At 50.2% G+C, this 16,551-nt stretch overlaps 1 protein-coding gene and 1 pseudogene across 1 annotated transcript; both read right to left on the bottom strand.

Moving 5' to 3' along the window:
- Positions 1–10,460: 10,460 nt before the first annotated feature.
- On the bottom strand, positions 10,461–13,793 carry LOC117843165 (putative G-type lectin S-receptor-like serine/threonine-protein kinase At1g61610). Its single transcript, XM_034723725.2, has 7 exons — positions 12,374–13,793; positions 12,158–12,262; positions 11,892–12,088; positions 11,558–11,765; positions 11,208–11,445; positions 10,966–11,116; positions 10,461–10,856 (listed from the first exon to the last, which is right to left on the bottom strand). The coding sequence occupies exons 1-7, from the start codon at positions 13,689–13,691 to the stop codon at positions 10,554–10,556; spliced, it is 2,520 nt and encodes an 839-aa protein (XP_034579616.1). The 5' UTR covers positions 13,692–13,793; the 3' UTR covers positions 10,461–10,553.
- A 1,147-nt stretch (positions 13,794–14,940) lies between these two features.
- Positions 14,941–16,429, bottom strand: LOC117844193 (uncharacterized; annotated as a pseudogene).
- Positions 16,430–16,551: the final 122 nt, after the last annotated feature.

The raw sequence follows: 16,551 nt of genomic DNA, 5'->3' as shown, positions 1-16,551 counted from the left end.
TAGGGGCTGATAAGCTACACCCAACAGTTGATTTTCTCAAGATAAAAGAAGAAGATTCAAGATATTATTGACTCTTAGCCTGATTCTTCAATTCAACCTAAGGCTCGGGGGCTACTTCATATGGAGTATGACTTCCACCACCATCCATATCACATTCCAAAGATGAAGATTACAAAATCAAGATGATCAAGGGCTTGAGCACACCATAGCCTCATGGCAGTTTTGAGGAACTTTGAAGATTTAGCCAGACAAAATACTCGAAAAGCACTAAACTACTCGACGAGGATCTGAAAAGTACTCGAAGACTTCGACTATGAAGCGCTCGTGGGCTTGTCGGGGATAGATCCCCAGTACCCGCAAGGAAGAAGGTGGACATCTACTAGAATTCCCCTGTAATCCTACTAGAATGGAGTATATAAAGGAGAGAAGGGATCCCTAGATTGGTAGGCCAAAATCTCATAGAACCATAGCAGGGGACGAAATCCTCAATACCAAACAACACCCAAGCACAGGACACAATATACAATACTCCAAACAGGAGGTAGGGTATTACACTACTCTAGCGGCCCGAACATGTATAAATTTATATCTTGTGTCCTCACTTTTACCTTCGAGTCCAGGTCCGGCGATCCCCTACCAACCAATCTACCAACTCGGGATACCCCTTAGTAGGTTACCGAGTATAAAACACCAATAGTCATCATGCTAATTTATTTCAGAGTAAATTGCACCCACCATACAACAATGTTGTATCAATTTGGTCCAACAGGTTGCAAATCATGCAAATTGATACATAAACTTTTAGATGTGTGCATATACGGTCGTCACATGTATGCCACCAAGAGTATTTTGTCACCATCGCAGGCCACGTGGGCTATATCTCATATCATATGTACTAATTTTGTCATTAGACCAATCACTCGGTAGTAGGGAAATTAGTTCAGTTTTTAAGTAAGACCCATTTCAGAATATATCCTTTTTCTCCAATTGCTCTCGAGCCGAAGAATCTCATATAAAATTTCTACTATTTTGTCATGGCAGTCTATGTTGTTTCAGTGCGCTATGTGGTAACATATATGAGAACCAAATTAGTGCCACAAGTGTAGCATAGTAAAAACAACACTATGCAAAGTTAGATTAAAGAAAGATGCCATGTCAAGGCCAAGAATAATTAAAAAATATGCAGCAAGTTAACAAATCGAACAGAAATACTAATATAATCGAATATGTTGATCTGGAATGATTCATCCGAGGAAAACGTGATCTAGACATGCAAAATTAATACTTGTGACCTAATTGATAGTCGACGTGGCCTGCTACGGTGCAAAATACACTCGGTGGTGTACATGCATGTGACCGTATATGCACACATCTAACAAGTTCATGTATCAATTTGCATGGTTTGCAACTTGTTGACCAAAGTGATACAATCCTACATGTTGTTGTATGGTGGATGCAATTTACTCTTTATTTCTTCAGACAAGTGACTAATTAAATGTTTCAACCTAAATTTGCTGCTATCTTTACCTCAGAAAGGGCATAGTTTTCTGGACAATAGTAAAATGCAATAACAAAATAAGCTTACTGTATCTATTCCACTTCCTTCACAAGTCATAACCCAACGCCTCATTTCCCTTTTCTTTTGAACTGTAATAACCCGGTGCTTAAACGTGCAAGGTGCAAGTCACTGTCACAAGTTGGTAGGCAGACTGCAACCTACAGGGACTGCAACCTACAGGCTCCAGATCAGCACATATCTCCAACTACCGAACATGGCAAAGAACAACAGGAAGAAATAACTTGCAAAACTGTACCATGAGCTTTAGGCAATAGCAACATCAACAAGCCATCGTACGCAATCGAAGCCTAACGTACTGCGAAATACCTTCTGGATCAGAGCCTCGGCTTTCTCAGCATCTTCCATGGTCGCATCGTTGACTGCCTTAACCTTCAAGGTGGCCTCCTTGAGATTTTCATTGCTGGGAACGTGTGGATGACCTCACCAGCAGCCTTCTCCATCACCTCTGCCACCATGTCGATCACATTGAAGAAGAAGGATCCATATTGAGAGCAGTATGGCATAACTATGTAGTACCATCTTATAACAACTTAAGAATCTTATCAACTCACCTTCAGCAGGTCAAGGACCCAAGGTACTTGCATGCTGCTGCACGCATAGCCCCCTAAGGCTCGAAAGAGCCAATGAAAACCCACATTCAGAAAACTTCAGTTTTGTAGCTAAGTTAAAATCTAGCTAGGATTGCAGGAGCTCACAGGTTCAAGAATGAATGTGGACATGGCTGATTAGCAGCCATAGGAGTTCAGCTTCCCCGGCATTGTACTGCTGGCATGACCACCAGAGAACTGTGTGTTGCCTGCACATAGAGATTGTCCGCCATCCAAATATTTGCTACACCTTTTGCGTCTCCCATCCATTTTTGCATGTACAGCTGGTATTCAGTATTGAATGTGGACATGGTTGAGAAGAGCAAACATAAACAGAGCATTAGAGATACGGAGGAATATGTATATCCAGCAAATTAGTCATCATAGACATTGAAGTCCATGGATCAAACCTTGTATCCAGGGCTCAGCATGGTATATTGTAGCTGGCCTCAGTTCTGAAACTGTCATGCCTAGTTGTATACTGTGGTGGGTACCTACGAAGGGAATTGATCACCAGATTTGAACATTGAAGATTGCCTGAACAGTGAATATTCAGTTAGCTGGCATTCTTCTTCATCCCCACTTCATGTCCGGAGCAATCTAATGTCACAATCTATAATTCCAAAAGAGGTTCAGAAATTGAAAAGTGGTATGTCAGAGAAAATACATAGCAGAAATTGGAAAGTGATATGTCAGAGAAAAGTGATTTGTCACACCCTATCATTTCAAATGCTCATATGCACAAAAGAACAGGAAATTTTGGCGCAAGATTCAAGTCTGCTACGAGATGGGTCATCTACTATCTGGATCAGGAACGAAGATATGAGGGCCACACAATCATCATTCAACACCCATATCTTTTGCTGATATCTTGTCTTGTGCAGTGTATGCCAGGTGGCTAGGTGCCCCTTGGGTCCGCCCCTGGATGAGATGAGGGAGGACACGACACGAGGTAGGGTGGCCCCGCAACAAAAGTTCAGAACACGAGTGGGTGGCGGCGCGGAAGGGAATCGAGGCATGGAGTGGGAAGAGTCGAAGAGATGGGATGGCATATGCAATGTCTAATCGGTCTACGGTGAACTGGGTTCATACGAAGAGGTATCTGATGTTAAATAAGCCTTGTGCACGTTAGCTGGTTTTTAGTTCAGTTCGTTAGAGCGCATGGCTAAGGTAGAGCTCTGACATGTGCACGTTCGCCCGGGAGCGCGTCTTTGGCGCGTCATGATCCTGTTGCTTGGGATAGCAGGCATCGTGAAGGGGTGGTGGCGTGCATCTCTTGGCTTGAGGACCAAGTCTTTCATTTGTAAATCCGTTTTGCTTTATAAGAGAATAGAGTTAAAAAAACGCTGCAATGTTACGCAGCACAAAAACAAGATCGTGTTCCAGGGAGTTCCCATGAGTTTTCCTTGCGTGCGTGTGTGAGATCTTGAGCTCACTGGCGTCACTGTATGCAACGATTCTCCGACGATCTCTGTCAAGTGGCATCAGAGCCGATTGCGGGCCAGGAATCGATCGTGACGAGATACTGCCGTTGGAATTGAGATCGCGCAATCGAGTGGGCGATCATGGCGGGCGCCGCAACACCGCCATTGATGGAGAAGATGAAGAAGGGCGATGGGTCGAGAGGCACCAAGGAGGGGACGGTGATCTAGCGGGTGGTCCGTGAGGTGGACGGCAGGACTAGCTACTCCACCCTCACCAAGAACAACTACTCTGACTGGGCTCTCCTTATGAAGGTCAAGTTGAAGGCCCGGGCGCCCTGGATGGCAGTCAACATTGGCGGCATCGACCCTCATGAGGACATGACAACGCTTGATGCAATCTGCAACACCATACTAGAGGAGATGGTGTCCATGATCACCAAGAAGAAGATGGCGAAGGAGCTGTGGGAAGCCATCACCACCATGCGCGTCAGCGACGATAGGGTAAAGAAGTCCACGATGTACTAGCTGCGTCGCCAATTCGATTTGGTGACGTGCAAGGAGACCGAATCAATGGAGGATTACACGCTCCAACTCAATGGCACATCGGCTAATCTCTTGACACTCAGAGAACCTGTGGAGGAGGTGAAGATCATAGAGAAGATGCTTCACAGCATGCCCGCGTGGTTCAAGTAGATCATCCTTGCGATCCAGACTCTCCTCGACCCGACGACACTCACTGTCACCGAGCTGATCGGGCGCTTGAAGGCCGCGGAGGAGGCGTTCGAGACACCACCATCGATGATGCAGCTTGAAGGGAAGTTGTACTTGACGGAGGAGGAGTAGGACGTGCAGAGGAAGTAGCGCGAGGCGAAGAACCAGGGAAGCAGCAGCGCCAGCGGGAGCAGCAGCTCTGTGCGTCGTGGGGCCAGGCATGGGCGCAACGGCAGCAGTGGGTTGTCTTCATCCAGTGTGCCGACGAACAATTCCGATAGGCCCATCAACAAGGATGAGTAGCCATTGGGCCTGTGAGTGCCCATCCAGGACCAAGAAAGAGCAGGCCCATGTGGTCCATGAAGAAGAGGAGGCCTCATTACTCCTTCTCAAGTCAACGCCACTCATCCACCGCGTCTTCCTAACACCACCACGGCGGCGCTCCACCACGCTACCGCCACCGGTCTCCCGGTGACATCTTGCGGCTCGTCCCCAGTCCGGCTCCTAATTCCAGCATGTGCGGCGAATTCTTCCCTAGGCACCATCCATCGAGCAGGAGGTGGAGGAGGAGATCCAACACTGCAGCATGAAGGATCAGGATCTGGGGAGCTGGCGCGGCGCATTTGGGTGCGGCTGCACCAGCAGGAGGTGTTCGTCCACCTCGAAGAAAAAGAAGAGCGGGATGCGAAGTCATGGGTGCTCGACACCGGGGCCACGAATCACATGTCGGGGTGCGGGGCGGCGTTCGCGGAGCTAGACATGGTTGTCTGTGGCTCGGTGCATTTCGGCGACGGCTTTGTGGTGTGGATTAAAGGCTGCGGCACCATCCTGTTTGTGTGCAAGAACAGTGAGCATCGATCCTTCTCCAACATCTACTACATCCCCAAGCTCATGACAAACATTGTGAGTGTTGGGCAGCTTGATGAGGTGGGCTACAAGATCAACATCGACGACGACATGATGAGGATCAGGGAGCACAACGGGCGGCTCCTGGCAAAGGTCGCGCATGCGGTGAACCGACTGTATGTGCTCAACATCAACATTGCACAACCGGTCTGCCTGGCGGCGTGCGGCAAGGAAGACGCCTGGCAATGGCACACCCGGCTAGGGCGCTTCAACATGGCGGCACTGTGCAAGATGGCTTGGGAGGAGCTGGTGCGCGGCCTGCCGGCGGTGGAGCAGGTGGACCAGCTGTGCGAGGCGTGTCTGGCTGGAAAGTAGAGGTGCACCTCATTCCCGGAGTAGGCGAAGTACCGTGCACGGTGCGTTCTGGAGCTGGTGCACAGTGACCTGTGTGGGCCCATCACACCAGCGACGCCGAGCGGCAACAACTACTTCCTCCTTCTCATGGACGATTGAAGCTGGAACATGTGGGTGGCAACTCTGCCATCCAAGGATCGAGTAGCGGGAGCGATCAAGGAGATCCAGACGTGGGTGGAAGGCAAGTCCAGGCTCAAATTGGGGGCGCTCCGGACTGATCGAGGCGGTGAATTATTCTCAATCGAGTTCGCGGAGTATTGCGCAGCTGAAGGCATGTGTCGTCAACTCACCGTCCCCTACAACCCACAACAAAATGGCGTCGTCGAGTGCCTCAATGGCATAATGGTGGCCACGACCCACAGCATGCTCAAGGTGAAGGGGTTGCCGAGCTGGTTCTAGGGTGAGGCGGTGAACACCACCGTGTACATCCTAAACCGGTGCTCGACCAAGAGCGTCAAAGGGATGACCCCGTTCGAGGCGTGGCACGGGAAGAAGCCGGTGGTTCACCACCTGAAGACCTTTGGCTACATTATCTACGTGCGGAACACAAAACCACACCTCCAGAAGCTTGAGGATCACGGGTGATGATCTTCGTCAACTACGAGCGCGGCTCCACGGCGTTTCGGGCATATGACTCCGTGACTCACTGTGTTCACATGATGAGGAACGTGATGTTCAATGAGGAGGGCTAGTGGGACTGGTCTGATGGTGTGGAGAAGGAAGCTGCAGTAGCACATGGCGATGAGATCTTCACCATTGAGTTCACAAGCCTTAGCCACGATGGTCAGGAGGACGCGCCAGAAGTAGAGCCAGGAACGTCGATGACACCCCCTGCTTCGACACCAGCTTGGCAGGGTGGCTCCCTAGGCATGCCAGCATCAACACCAATTGGTGTGCAGTTTGTGTCCCTGCCGTAGGACCTCGATGAGGAACTGGATGCTGACCACGACGAAGACGCACCGCTGTGTTTCTAGGCGGTGGATGATGTCGTGGGGTCAGGATCGCCTCCAGGCTATGCTGTGTGCGATCTTGGCGATGGCAGGCTGCTGGCGGTGAGCACGGAGGAGCCCGCGTCCCTGGCGTAGGCGAAGAAGGAGGCTTGCTGGCGTCGGGCGATGGAGGGGGAGCTGTGGTCAATCGAGGAGAACCGCTCTTGGACTCTCACTGAGGTGCCACAAGGCTGGTGCACCATAGGCCTCAAGTGGGTGTTCAAGGTGAAGAGGGATGAGCACGACACAATGATCAGGCACAAGGTGTGGCTCGTCATCAAGGGATACGTGCAACGTCAAGGCATTGACTATATGAAGTGTTTGCTCCAGTGGTGCGGATGGAAACAGTCAGGCTATTGTTGGTGTTGGTGGCGCATGAAGGTTGGGAGGTCCACCACATGGATGTCAAGATGGCGTTCTTGAATGGAGACCTTTAGGAGGAGGTGTTCATGGAGCAAGCGTCGGGATTTGCTCAACCCAGCCTAGAACACAAGGTATTCAAACTACGTAAGCTTTGTATGGTTTACATCATGCTCCTTGTGCCTGGAATAAAAAATTAGATGATAAACTGGGTGTTCTAGGATTTAAGAAGTGTCCATCTGAACATGTTATTTACTGCCGTGGTGTGGGGACTGAGAGGCTGGTGGTAGAAGTCTATGTGGATGATCTGATAATCACAGGGACTAGCTGCAACAACATCAAGAAGTTCAAGGCACAGATGGTAGAGATCTTTTAGATGAGTGATCTAAGATTACTCACTTATTACCTGGGCATTGAGGTGAAGCAAGGTGTAGAGGGAATCAGTCTGTCTCAAGGAAGTTATGCTAGAAAGATCCTTGAGAAGGCTGGCATGGAGGAGTGCAATCCATGTGAAGTGCCTATGCAAGCGAAACTAAAGCTGAGTCAGAAGAGTGAAAGCTCTCGAGTTGTTGCTACTAAATATGGTTGGAAGTTTGAGATATTTGGTAAATACTCGACCTGATTTGGCTTTCTCAGTTGGGTATGTGAGCAGATTCATGGAGGAGCCTCATGAGGAGCATCTAGCAGCAATGAAACACATTCTGAGATACATTGCTGGGACTAGTGATTTGGGGCTCAAGTATGCAAGGAAGAAGGGAGATGGGCCTTTTACTTCTGGGCTTCAGTGATACTGATCTGGCTGGGGATGTTGATTGCAGGAAGAGCACTTCTGGAGTCATTTTATTCCTTGGAGACAGTCCAATTAGTTGGCAGTCAGCAAGGCAAAAGGTTGTGGCACTGTCAAGTTGTGAAGCTGAATACATTGTTGCTGCAATTGCTGCCTGTCAAGCTATTTGGATGGCACGGCTGCTAGCTGAAATTCTGAATGCAGTTGTGAGCAATTTTGTGCTTAGGGTGGACAACAAGTCCACAATCTCTCTAGTCAAGAATCCTATTTCATTTAATCTGGGATTATGCACAAAATGGGCAGATCGAGGTGAAGTTCATTAGGATAGATGAGCAGCTTGGTGATGTACTCACAAAACCACTTTGCAAGACGAAGTTCCAAGAGCTCTACGCCAAGATTGGCCTTTGTATCTGTAAGTAGTTCAGTGCACAAGTCTTAGGAGGAGATTTGTTGAATAAGCCTTGTGCACATTAGCTGGTTTTAGTTCAATTTGTTAGAGCGCATGGCTGAGGTAGTTAGCTGTGCGCGTGTAGAGCTGATCTTACGTTTGCACGTTCGCACGGGAGTGCGTCTTAGGGTGTGTTTGGTTGGGCTGTGGCTCTCGGAAAAGCTGCTATCAGCTGTAGGCTGTGGAAAAGAAGCTATGAGAAAGTAGCTGTGGGAAAAGCAGAAAATTGTTTGGTTAGAGCAGCTGTGGCTTTTGAATAAATTGTCGAATGGACCCTACATGTCATCCACAGTCCACCCCACTCAACTCTCTCCCTTTCTCACTGACGAGCGGTCCCTTCTTCTTCCTCTCGCTGCCCAGTCCACCCCACGACGGAGCCCACGCCCGCGCCCGGTGGCAGCGGAGGAGCTCTCGCCCACAGCAGAGCCCATGCTCGACGACGGGTGGGGTGCGACAAGTGGCGTTCGGTGGTGGGCAGCAGGGTGCGGCGGGCGGCCGGTGTCTAGGAGCGGTAGGCTAGGGACCGGGGGCAGCAGGCGGTGGACTGCTGGGGACGGCTGGAGGAGGCGAACGGTGCTTGTGTTGTGGAGGAGCGGACGGTTCCTTCGCGTGCGGGAGAGAAATAGATTCGGGTGTAAACGAAATGGTACTTCATAATCAGTGGCAGGTGGGTAATTTTTTACCTAAAAAGTACTTGAAAGCAGGGGAAAGGTGCTTTTGATTTTGTACTAGAGTAAAAGTAGCTTTTGGGCAAAAGCACATGTGGCTTTTTGGTCCTTTGGTTGGCTTTTGGCTTTTGCAACAGCAAAAGCAGGTCCAAAAGCCCAACCAAAGGCACCCTTAGGTGCACCATGATCCTGGTGCTTGGGATGGCAGGCATCGTGAAAGGGTGGTGGCGCGCTTCTTTGGGCTTGAGGACTGAGTCTTTCGTTTGTAAATCCGTTTCTCTTTATAAGAGAATAGAGACAAAAAAAAGGCGCTGCAACGTTACGCAGCACAAAAACAAGATCGTGTTCCAGGGAGTTCGTGTGAGTTTTCCCTGCGTGCGTGTGTGAGATCTTGAGCTCGCCGGCGTTGCATACAGCGACGATTCTTCGGCGATCTCTATCATCTGATAGATATAATCGTTGCCATTAATTTTGGATCTGAGGGCCACCAATGAATCATCTTTCCTCGACTAAGGAGGACGATGACCATACGCAGCGGCGCCATGGCCGGAGTATCACCGGAAAAAGCTAGGATGAGCTACGGCGCATAGATTTCGATGGAAAATGGCAAAATGGAAAGAGGTCATGATGGATGTCTCACTTTAGGTGTCGTGGAGGGCAATGGAGCAGTGGAGTGAAGGAGAGGACCTCCACCACCACGGCAGGCATCCTCCAGCGAGGCGATGTTCTTCCTCGTGGAGCGAGAAGTCAGAGGTGAGTCTGAAGATGCGTCTGCGAGGTTAGAAAGGAATTAAAAGGAAATGGCAAAGAGGTGAAAATCGTGGGGGTGTGTTGAGCGGTTTGCGCCGTGGCGTGTATGGAGAGGGGCAGGGATGATCGAAGGGCCAATTTTGATTCTTGGCAGGACGATGTACAGACGCAGGGCAGCGCGGATGGGAGGGAGCGATTTCCCATGCGTGGAGAGAAGACCGATTGATCCAAGGGTGAAGGCTGTGTTCTGCGCGGAGGACCGTGAAACAGAGGACCGAGGTCGGCTGGAGCGAGGGCCAAGGGGCGAGGCTCACGGAACGGACCGTAAAAATGTCGTCTCTTTGGTTTTTTTAGCCGTAGAGAAGAGAGGTCAGCATGTTCTACTCAGTGTTCAGTAACATGATTTCTAGTTCCAGTGTGTTTTCATCCGTGGTCAGTTTTGGACTCCAAGAGATCAACAACCACCATTGATCATTGTCGGTTATTTCTTTCTTTCCTAGTCAAGGTTGTCAGAATCACAAATCTTGAAGTAGTCCGGAAGCTGTCTCTAAAAGAAGACCGCAACCATAGGATAGTAACTGCTAACATCATGAAAACTTAGTATTTATATTGACAACAATTTTTAAATTTGGCCTATCAGACTAGACCATAATAAAGTTGTAAAATCACAAGACAGAATCAAGATTGGATTGTGGAACCATGCTGCCAATTTCAATTGCAAGAATAAAAGGGACACAGTGAGAAACCACCAAGTAGTTTATTTTATTTTGTTCAAATTCGCTTCATTGATTTTTCTCTATTATTATGTTAGGAAACAAATAATATCTTATTCTGCCAGACTCCATTGTGAGATTGCTCACAAAGAAAAGGAAAATGAATAGAAAAATACTAAGGAAATGACTTGGTCACTTGGAGACCCAAGAAAAGGACCTTTGTTGAGCCAAAATTTGGACAATGCATATAATACATAAAAGAAGAAGAGGAAGAAGATTATCGTCCCTCTATATTCGTGAGAGTAAGGGAATTCATGGAATTGTCAATTCTGTCTCTTATTTGCTCCATATCACTACTGCCCTGTGCATAGTGGCCAGGGTTTTTAGGTGTTGGGAGTGTGGTGCTTCCATTCTCCAAGGCCAACACAACAGATGACATAAATGGCCTATCATTTGGGTTTTCCTGGGCACACAGGAGTGCCATATGACTACAAAGCAAAACTTCATCCTGTGAACAAGTATCCATAATAGATGGGTCAACCAAGTCTTTTCCCTTCCCATCTTTCCACATATTCCATGCCTGAAATAACGAAAACAATTAATTGGATTGTGGTAATGGCAATTGCTTTTGAAACGTCTAGACTATACTAGCTTTAATTTAAAACTTTATAAAAAAGTCATATACTCACGTAGATCATAAGATTTGGAAAACCCTTGATTGTGTTAAAACTACTTCTCTTTGTACCAGTTACAAGCTCCAAGATCAGGACACCAAAGCTATAGACATCAGACTTGACAGAAAAGACTCCTTCCATTGCGTACTCAGGAGCCATGTAGCCACTATTTTTAAAATTCATGTCCAAAAGTTATTGCGAAAACATTGGATTTTAATCACATTAAATTTGAGCACTTAATTCAACCATATACTCACTATGTTCCGACGACACGCCGAGTGTTTGCATTTTTCTGGTTATCATTGAAGATCCTTGCCATGCCGAAGTCTGCTATCTTAGGTCTCATATCTGCATCTAGCAAAACATTAGCAGCTTTGAGGTCTCTATGAACTATGGTCAATCTTGAATCTTGGTGAAGGTAAAGAAGTCCTCTTGCTACCCCTTTTATTATGTTAAATCGCGTTGGCCAATCTAATGACGTTTTTCTTGAGCTATCTGCATGCATATCCAAACAAAGCACTGCATTTTGAGATGTTTGCTATGAAAATATTATTCTTTCTTTAGAAAAACAAAAAAACAGCTTGTAGTGTGTGTTACTAAAGCATACCGAAAAGAATGGCATCCAAGCTTCTATTAGGCAAATACTCATATACGAGGATCTTTTCACCACCCTCAACACTACAACCAAGTAGTCGGACCAAATTTCTATGTTGCAGTTTGGCAATTAGAATAGCTTCATTCCTGAATTCCTCAGTTCCTTGCTCTGAATCCTTACTTAGCCTTTTGATAGCTACTTCCTGACCACCTAGCATTGCCTTGGCAAAATGTAAGAACAGAAAACTTAAGATTAGTCTGTCATATGGACAACTTAATGTAATTACTGAAGTCGAATTGATATTAGAAAGCTACTACCAGTCTACTAGTAAATGGGGGCAAAATACCTTATAAACTTTGCCAAAGCCTCCTTGTCCTATCTTATACGCTTCCGAGAAATTGTGTGTCGCAGTCTCAATATCCTCAAATTTGATGAAGGGAAGCTCAAAATCTTGGGCAGGGCTTCCTTCAACGAGTACATCTGACGAACTCGTAGTAACCAGACTTACCTTGGTGTTATATTCCTTATTACTTCTTCTTTTACCTACATCCAAATTCATCATTAACGAATTCCTTTCTGACGACGAGGACAGTTGAAATTTATAGTTTGTACCTCTGAATTTAAACCAGGAAACAAATATGCCTGTGATTATTAGAATGCTAGTCGTCAAAACTGTTGGCAGAGCAATCCTTAGTGCATTGCTCTTTCCTCTGACACCTATATTCAAACTCAGTAGTCACTAGTCAGTATATATAAAGTTTTATGATACATGTAGCAGCCACGAAACATCAACTGTAAATGGATCGGAGAAGATAAAATGGTTGTTACCTTGCACGGCTGCATCCAAGCCTGCAAGCCGGAGGTACAGCGTGTCGCTGCCTACCACGTCACCCATCTTCTCCGTGTCGATCAGGTCGCTGGCCCACACCAAGCACCTCGTCACGTCCCCCGCCGTCGTGGTGGTGCTCAGGTTGGCGTAAGCGTACGCCACGCAGGAACAGTTGCCGGCGCACTCCGCCGCGCACTCGTCGCGGGTCCGGTTCGCGACGCGCACGAACTTGTCCGGCGACTTCATCCCCGGCAGGGCCAAGAAGCCGTCGCCGGCGGCGCACCGCAGCGCCTCCTTCCGCTGGCACCCCCGCGAGAAGTCGCCGCCGCTCCACTCCTCGGCGTCGGCGGGCTCGAAGCCGTCGAGGCACCTGCACGTCGGCGCTGCCACCGTGTTGTCGCAGTAGCCGTACGGGCCGCAGTGGCCGTAGCGGCTGCACTCCCAGGCCGGCCAGTCGCCGAGGACCGACCACGCCGAGCCGCCGCCTTTCCAGCTCTGGAGCTGGTACCTGCCGGCGACAGTCACGACGAACCTGGCGCGGGCGGCGCCGTCGGAGAGGGTGTAGGTCAGGTAGATCTCCTCGTCGGTGCTGACTATGGCCTGGTAGACGAAGACGCTGGCGTTGGCCTGGTACCGGCTGGCGATGGAGTAGCCCGTCCATGGCCCGTCGCGCATCAGCGGGCGCGTCCCGTTCCAGAGGAAGAGCTGCAGGGCCGTGCCGGCGTCGATGCCGTAGGAGAAGGTCCCCGGCGAGGGGTCGCCGGGTGCCTTCCACGACACCAGGCGCACGCCGGCGCGCGTGGCGAACGCGAGCCGGATCTTCATGCCGGGGAGGAACGAGTCGGCGGGGTGGTCGAAGCTCTGCCATATGGCGGTGCCGTTCGGGGACCGGATGACGAGGTTGCCGGTGTTGAGAAGCATGGCGGCGGCGCCGGCCGGAGAGGAGCTGCCGGAGACGGCGGTGACGTTGGTTGCCCAGAGGACGACGCCACTGGCGTCGGAGAGGACGAGGTTGGACGTGTTGGTCAGGGACAGCGTCGGTGTGGAGGAGGTGGTGTTCGTGGCCGGGGTTTCTCTGTTGGCGACCCACACCACGGTGAGCGTTGGGATGTCATTGTACCATATGCCGAGGTAGAGCTTGGCCGGAGTGGAGGTGGAGTTGGTGGGGGTGAAGAAGCCCAAGGCGAAGCCGCCGTCGTCGGATACTATGGTGGTGCCGGGGGAGAGCGGCTTGCCGAGGTCGAGCCGGTCGTCGGATGCACACGGCGAAGGCTCGAGGAGGAGGACGACGACGAGGACTACCGCTGACCAATCCATTGGGCACTTACTATTTCCTCAGAGTTCAAAATTTAGATAGGGTGAGCCGGACGATTAAGGATGAGCTGATAATAACTACTTGGCATGGATATATTAGCATCAGCTAGCTAGACGACTGGAGAATTTACTTGTTTAATAGGAGTTGCTTTGATTTAATTTTGAGGCTTGATGTACAAGAAAATTACGATGCCAAAGTTTTTGTTCTTTAATTTGACGTCATGCATTAGAGAGATGAAGGAGACAAGTGATGACCGGCAATAATGCCTGCTGGTTCAGTGCAAATGGAAGGGTGTATGATGCCAGCATCCAGGAAGCTTCCTACTAGTACAGGCGGCTCAAAACTTACGGAAGCAGAGGTCTGCAAGTCCCGTGGAATGGTAAGCGTGGCTCATGGATTCAGACTGCTCATGTTGTGATTGACATTTCAACTGTCCACGCGGACCGAGCACGCGGTAGTTAGGATGGCAACGGAAAATCTAGTTACGGAACGCATACGGTGTACAAGGAGATGTGAATGGTTACTATACGTTGGATAGTAATGACAGTCTGGTGCAGTCCTTTAGTTCTTTCTTAAACAAAGTTTGCAATGTATGTTCTATTCAGTGTTCCGTGTTCATTAACAAGAACATTGCTTTCAGAAGCAGGTCCCATTGTATGTCCCTATTGCATGGGGAACATGATAGCATCTTCTTGTTGAAGATGTCTGAATTCTGCAGGATTTTTGACGGGAGCTCCTATGTAGCTTCCGTGTGCCAACATGGCTTTAAAGCTCATTAGGCTAAACTAATATGATCAACTTATAGATAAATAAATTTAACATTTCCCAAGATTACATTCAACATTTCTCAACATTTATAAATACTACATTCAATATTTTTGAAAAAATAACTACTTTCAACATTTTTTTTAGACTGTTCCAACATTTTAATAGAATGGATTCAACATATACTAAAACTTATATGAACATTCTGGAAAAAATCGGTGTTCTTCTCCGGCTCTGGCTCTGGTGCAAGCATGCAGGGCCGCGGGAGGTGGCGCGGCCAGGCGCGAGGGCCGCCGTGGGACAGCGAGCGGCGACGCTCAAGCATGGCGGCGGCTGCAGCGGCAAAGAGGCAGCACAAGTGGTGGTGGAGAGTGGAGACTAGGGTTGAAGAGGTGTATCCGATGAACGAGAGTTGTTGCTAGGATCTCAAAAACCGGCCAAATAACAGTAAACCTGTTCGCTTCAGCTTATCAGCCACCAAACAATGTTTTTCTCTCACAACAAATCAGCCGTTTCAGCTTTTCAGCCAGCTTATAAGTCCAGCAAAACAGGCCGTTAAAATACTAACTAATCTACGATTTTTTACGGCTTGTTCGCGGGCCGCAGAAGCATGAAAATAAATTCCTTGGACCTCGTACTAGTGGGCCACCCAACGGCCAAGGATCAAGCCACTTTGTCCAGACTTACATCAAAGCCAGTCCGTCCGCCACCGATATGCTCTCTGAATTGTTTTTGCTTGTTTGATTGATTTGTAAGCACAAATCGTCTCAGCAGCATGATTATCTGTGCTAAAAAAAAGCAGCATGATTATCTCCTGCGCCTTCTGCCGCGATCATTAGCAGTACAGGCCATCAGGCTCGGCGGCCAAGGCAGCTGAGACGGCTACGCCGGCCCGGCGTACTTGTTCCTCTCGTGCTCGCGCTCCACCCGCATCGTCTCCAGCTCGACGGAGAAGAGCCACGTCTTCTCCTGCGGCGTCACGAGGACGTACCCCTCGTGCGCCGCCACGACCATAGCGTTGCGCTGGAAGAACCTCTCGTCGCGCCCCGGCAGCCCGAGCGTGGCCTCCCGCAGCCGCACGAGCCTCTCGACCACCCACACCCACTCGTTGCCGTCGCTGCCCCGGCGTCGCGCGAGGACCCTGAGCTCGTTGCGTACCAGCCGGACGACGCGCAGCGCGCCGCCATCCTCGCCGCCGCCGATGACCCGGAAGCTCCACCTGTCGTATGACGATAACGAGCCACCGTCGTCGTCGTCGTCGGCCGGGAGCGGGACGCGCGCGAACTCCATGGCGGCCTCGTCAAAGACCAGCATGGCGGCGCCGTCCTCTTCTCCTCCGACGACCCAGTAGAGAGAGCCGTTCGCGCGGTCGGCAAAGCTTACGCGCTCGATCTCTCCCGGAAGGCTGACGGCAGCGCAGTTGGTTGACGCGGTCGGCAGGACGCGCCAGCCGCCGCCGTCGCTCCCCAGCGAGAACACGCACGCCGCCGGCATGGCGCGGCCTTCCTCCGACTCGTGGTACTCGTGCAGGACGGCGACGACCCTGAAATCGGACATGCCGATGCGGCCGCCGCTGTCGAGCAAGAAGACGCCGAGGCACGTCGCGTGTTCCTCCGGGCTGAGGATCCCCTGGCACCGCCGCGTGAGAGGCTCGCACACGACGACGTCGGGGAACGGGGAAACTCGCGGGTGTTGGCGCGCGCAGCCCAGCCGGTCCGCCTCCTGAAGAGGAGGAGGCTGCCGCGGCTGTCGGCGAGCACCCACCCACTGTCGCTGTCCGGGAGGAAGCCGTCGAGGTCGAGGGAGAAGCGGCGGCTGTCGACGACGGCGAGCGACGGAGAGGGGATGAGCACGGGTACGCCATTCCCTTGTACCTGTTCCTCTCGTGCTCGCGCTCCAGCTCCATGGTGTGCAGGTCCACGGAGAAGAGCCAAGTCTCCTCAGCCGGTGACAACACGACGCGGTGTACGGCCATCCATGGCGGTACACGTCGTCGTCGAAGTCCCTGTCCATGTCATCCCTGTCAGGGTCGTACAGCACAAGAAGCACCACGACATGACGCAGCCGGTGACCCTGGCCGGCGCCAGATCTCGCTCG

Source organism: Setaria viridis, chromosome 2, assembly GCF_005286985.2.
Source record: "Setaria viridis chromosome 2, Setaria_viridis_v4.0, whole genome shotgun sequence".
NCBI classification, from domain to species: Eukaryota; Viridiplantae; Streptophyta; class Magnoliopsida; order Poales; family Poaceae; genus Setaria; species Setaria viridis.
This window is presented reverse-complemented; position numbering and strand designations above follow the sequence as displayed.

Excerpts from the sequence above, each read along its gene's own strand:
- LOC117843165 (XM_034723725.2), bottom strand. The coding sequence starts at position 13,691 with ATGGATTGGTCAGCGGTAGTCCTCGTCGTCGTCCTCCTCCTCGAGCCT. Across the intron at positions 12,263-12,373 it reads CTTGGATGCAGCCGTGCAAG|GTGTCAGAGGAAAGAGCAAT; the intron begins GTAACAACCATT and ends GTTTGAATATAG. Across the intron at positions 12,089-12,157 it reads TTCCTGGTTTAAATTCAGAG|GTAAAAGAAGAAGTAATAAG; the intron begins GTACAAACTATA and ends ATTTGGATGTAG.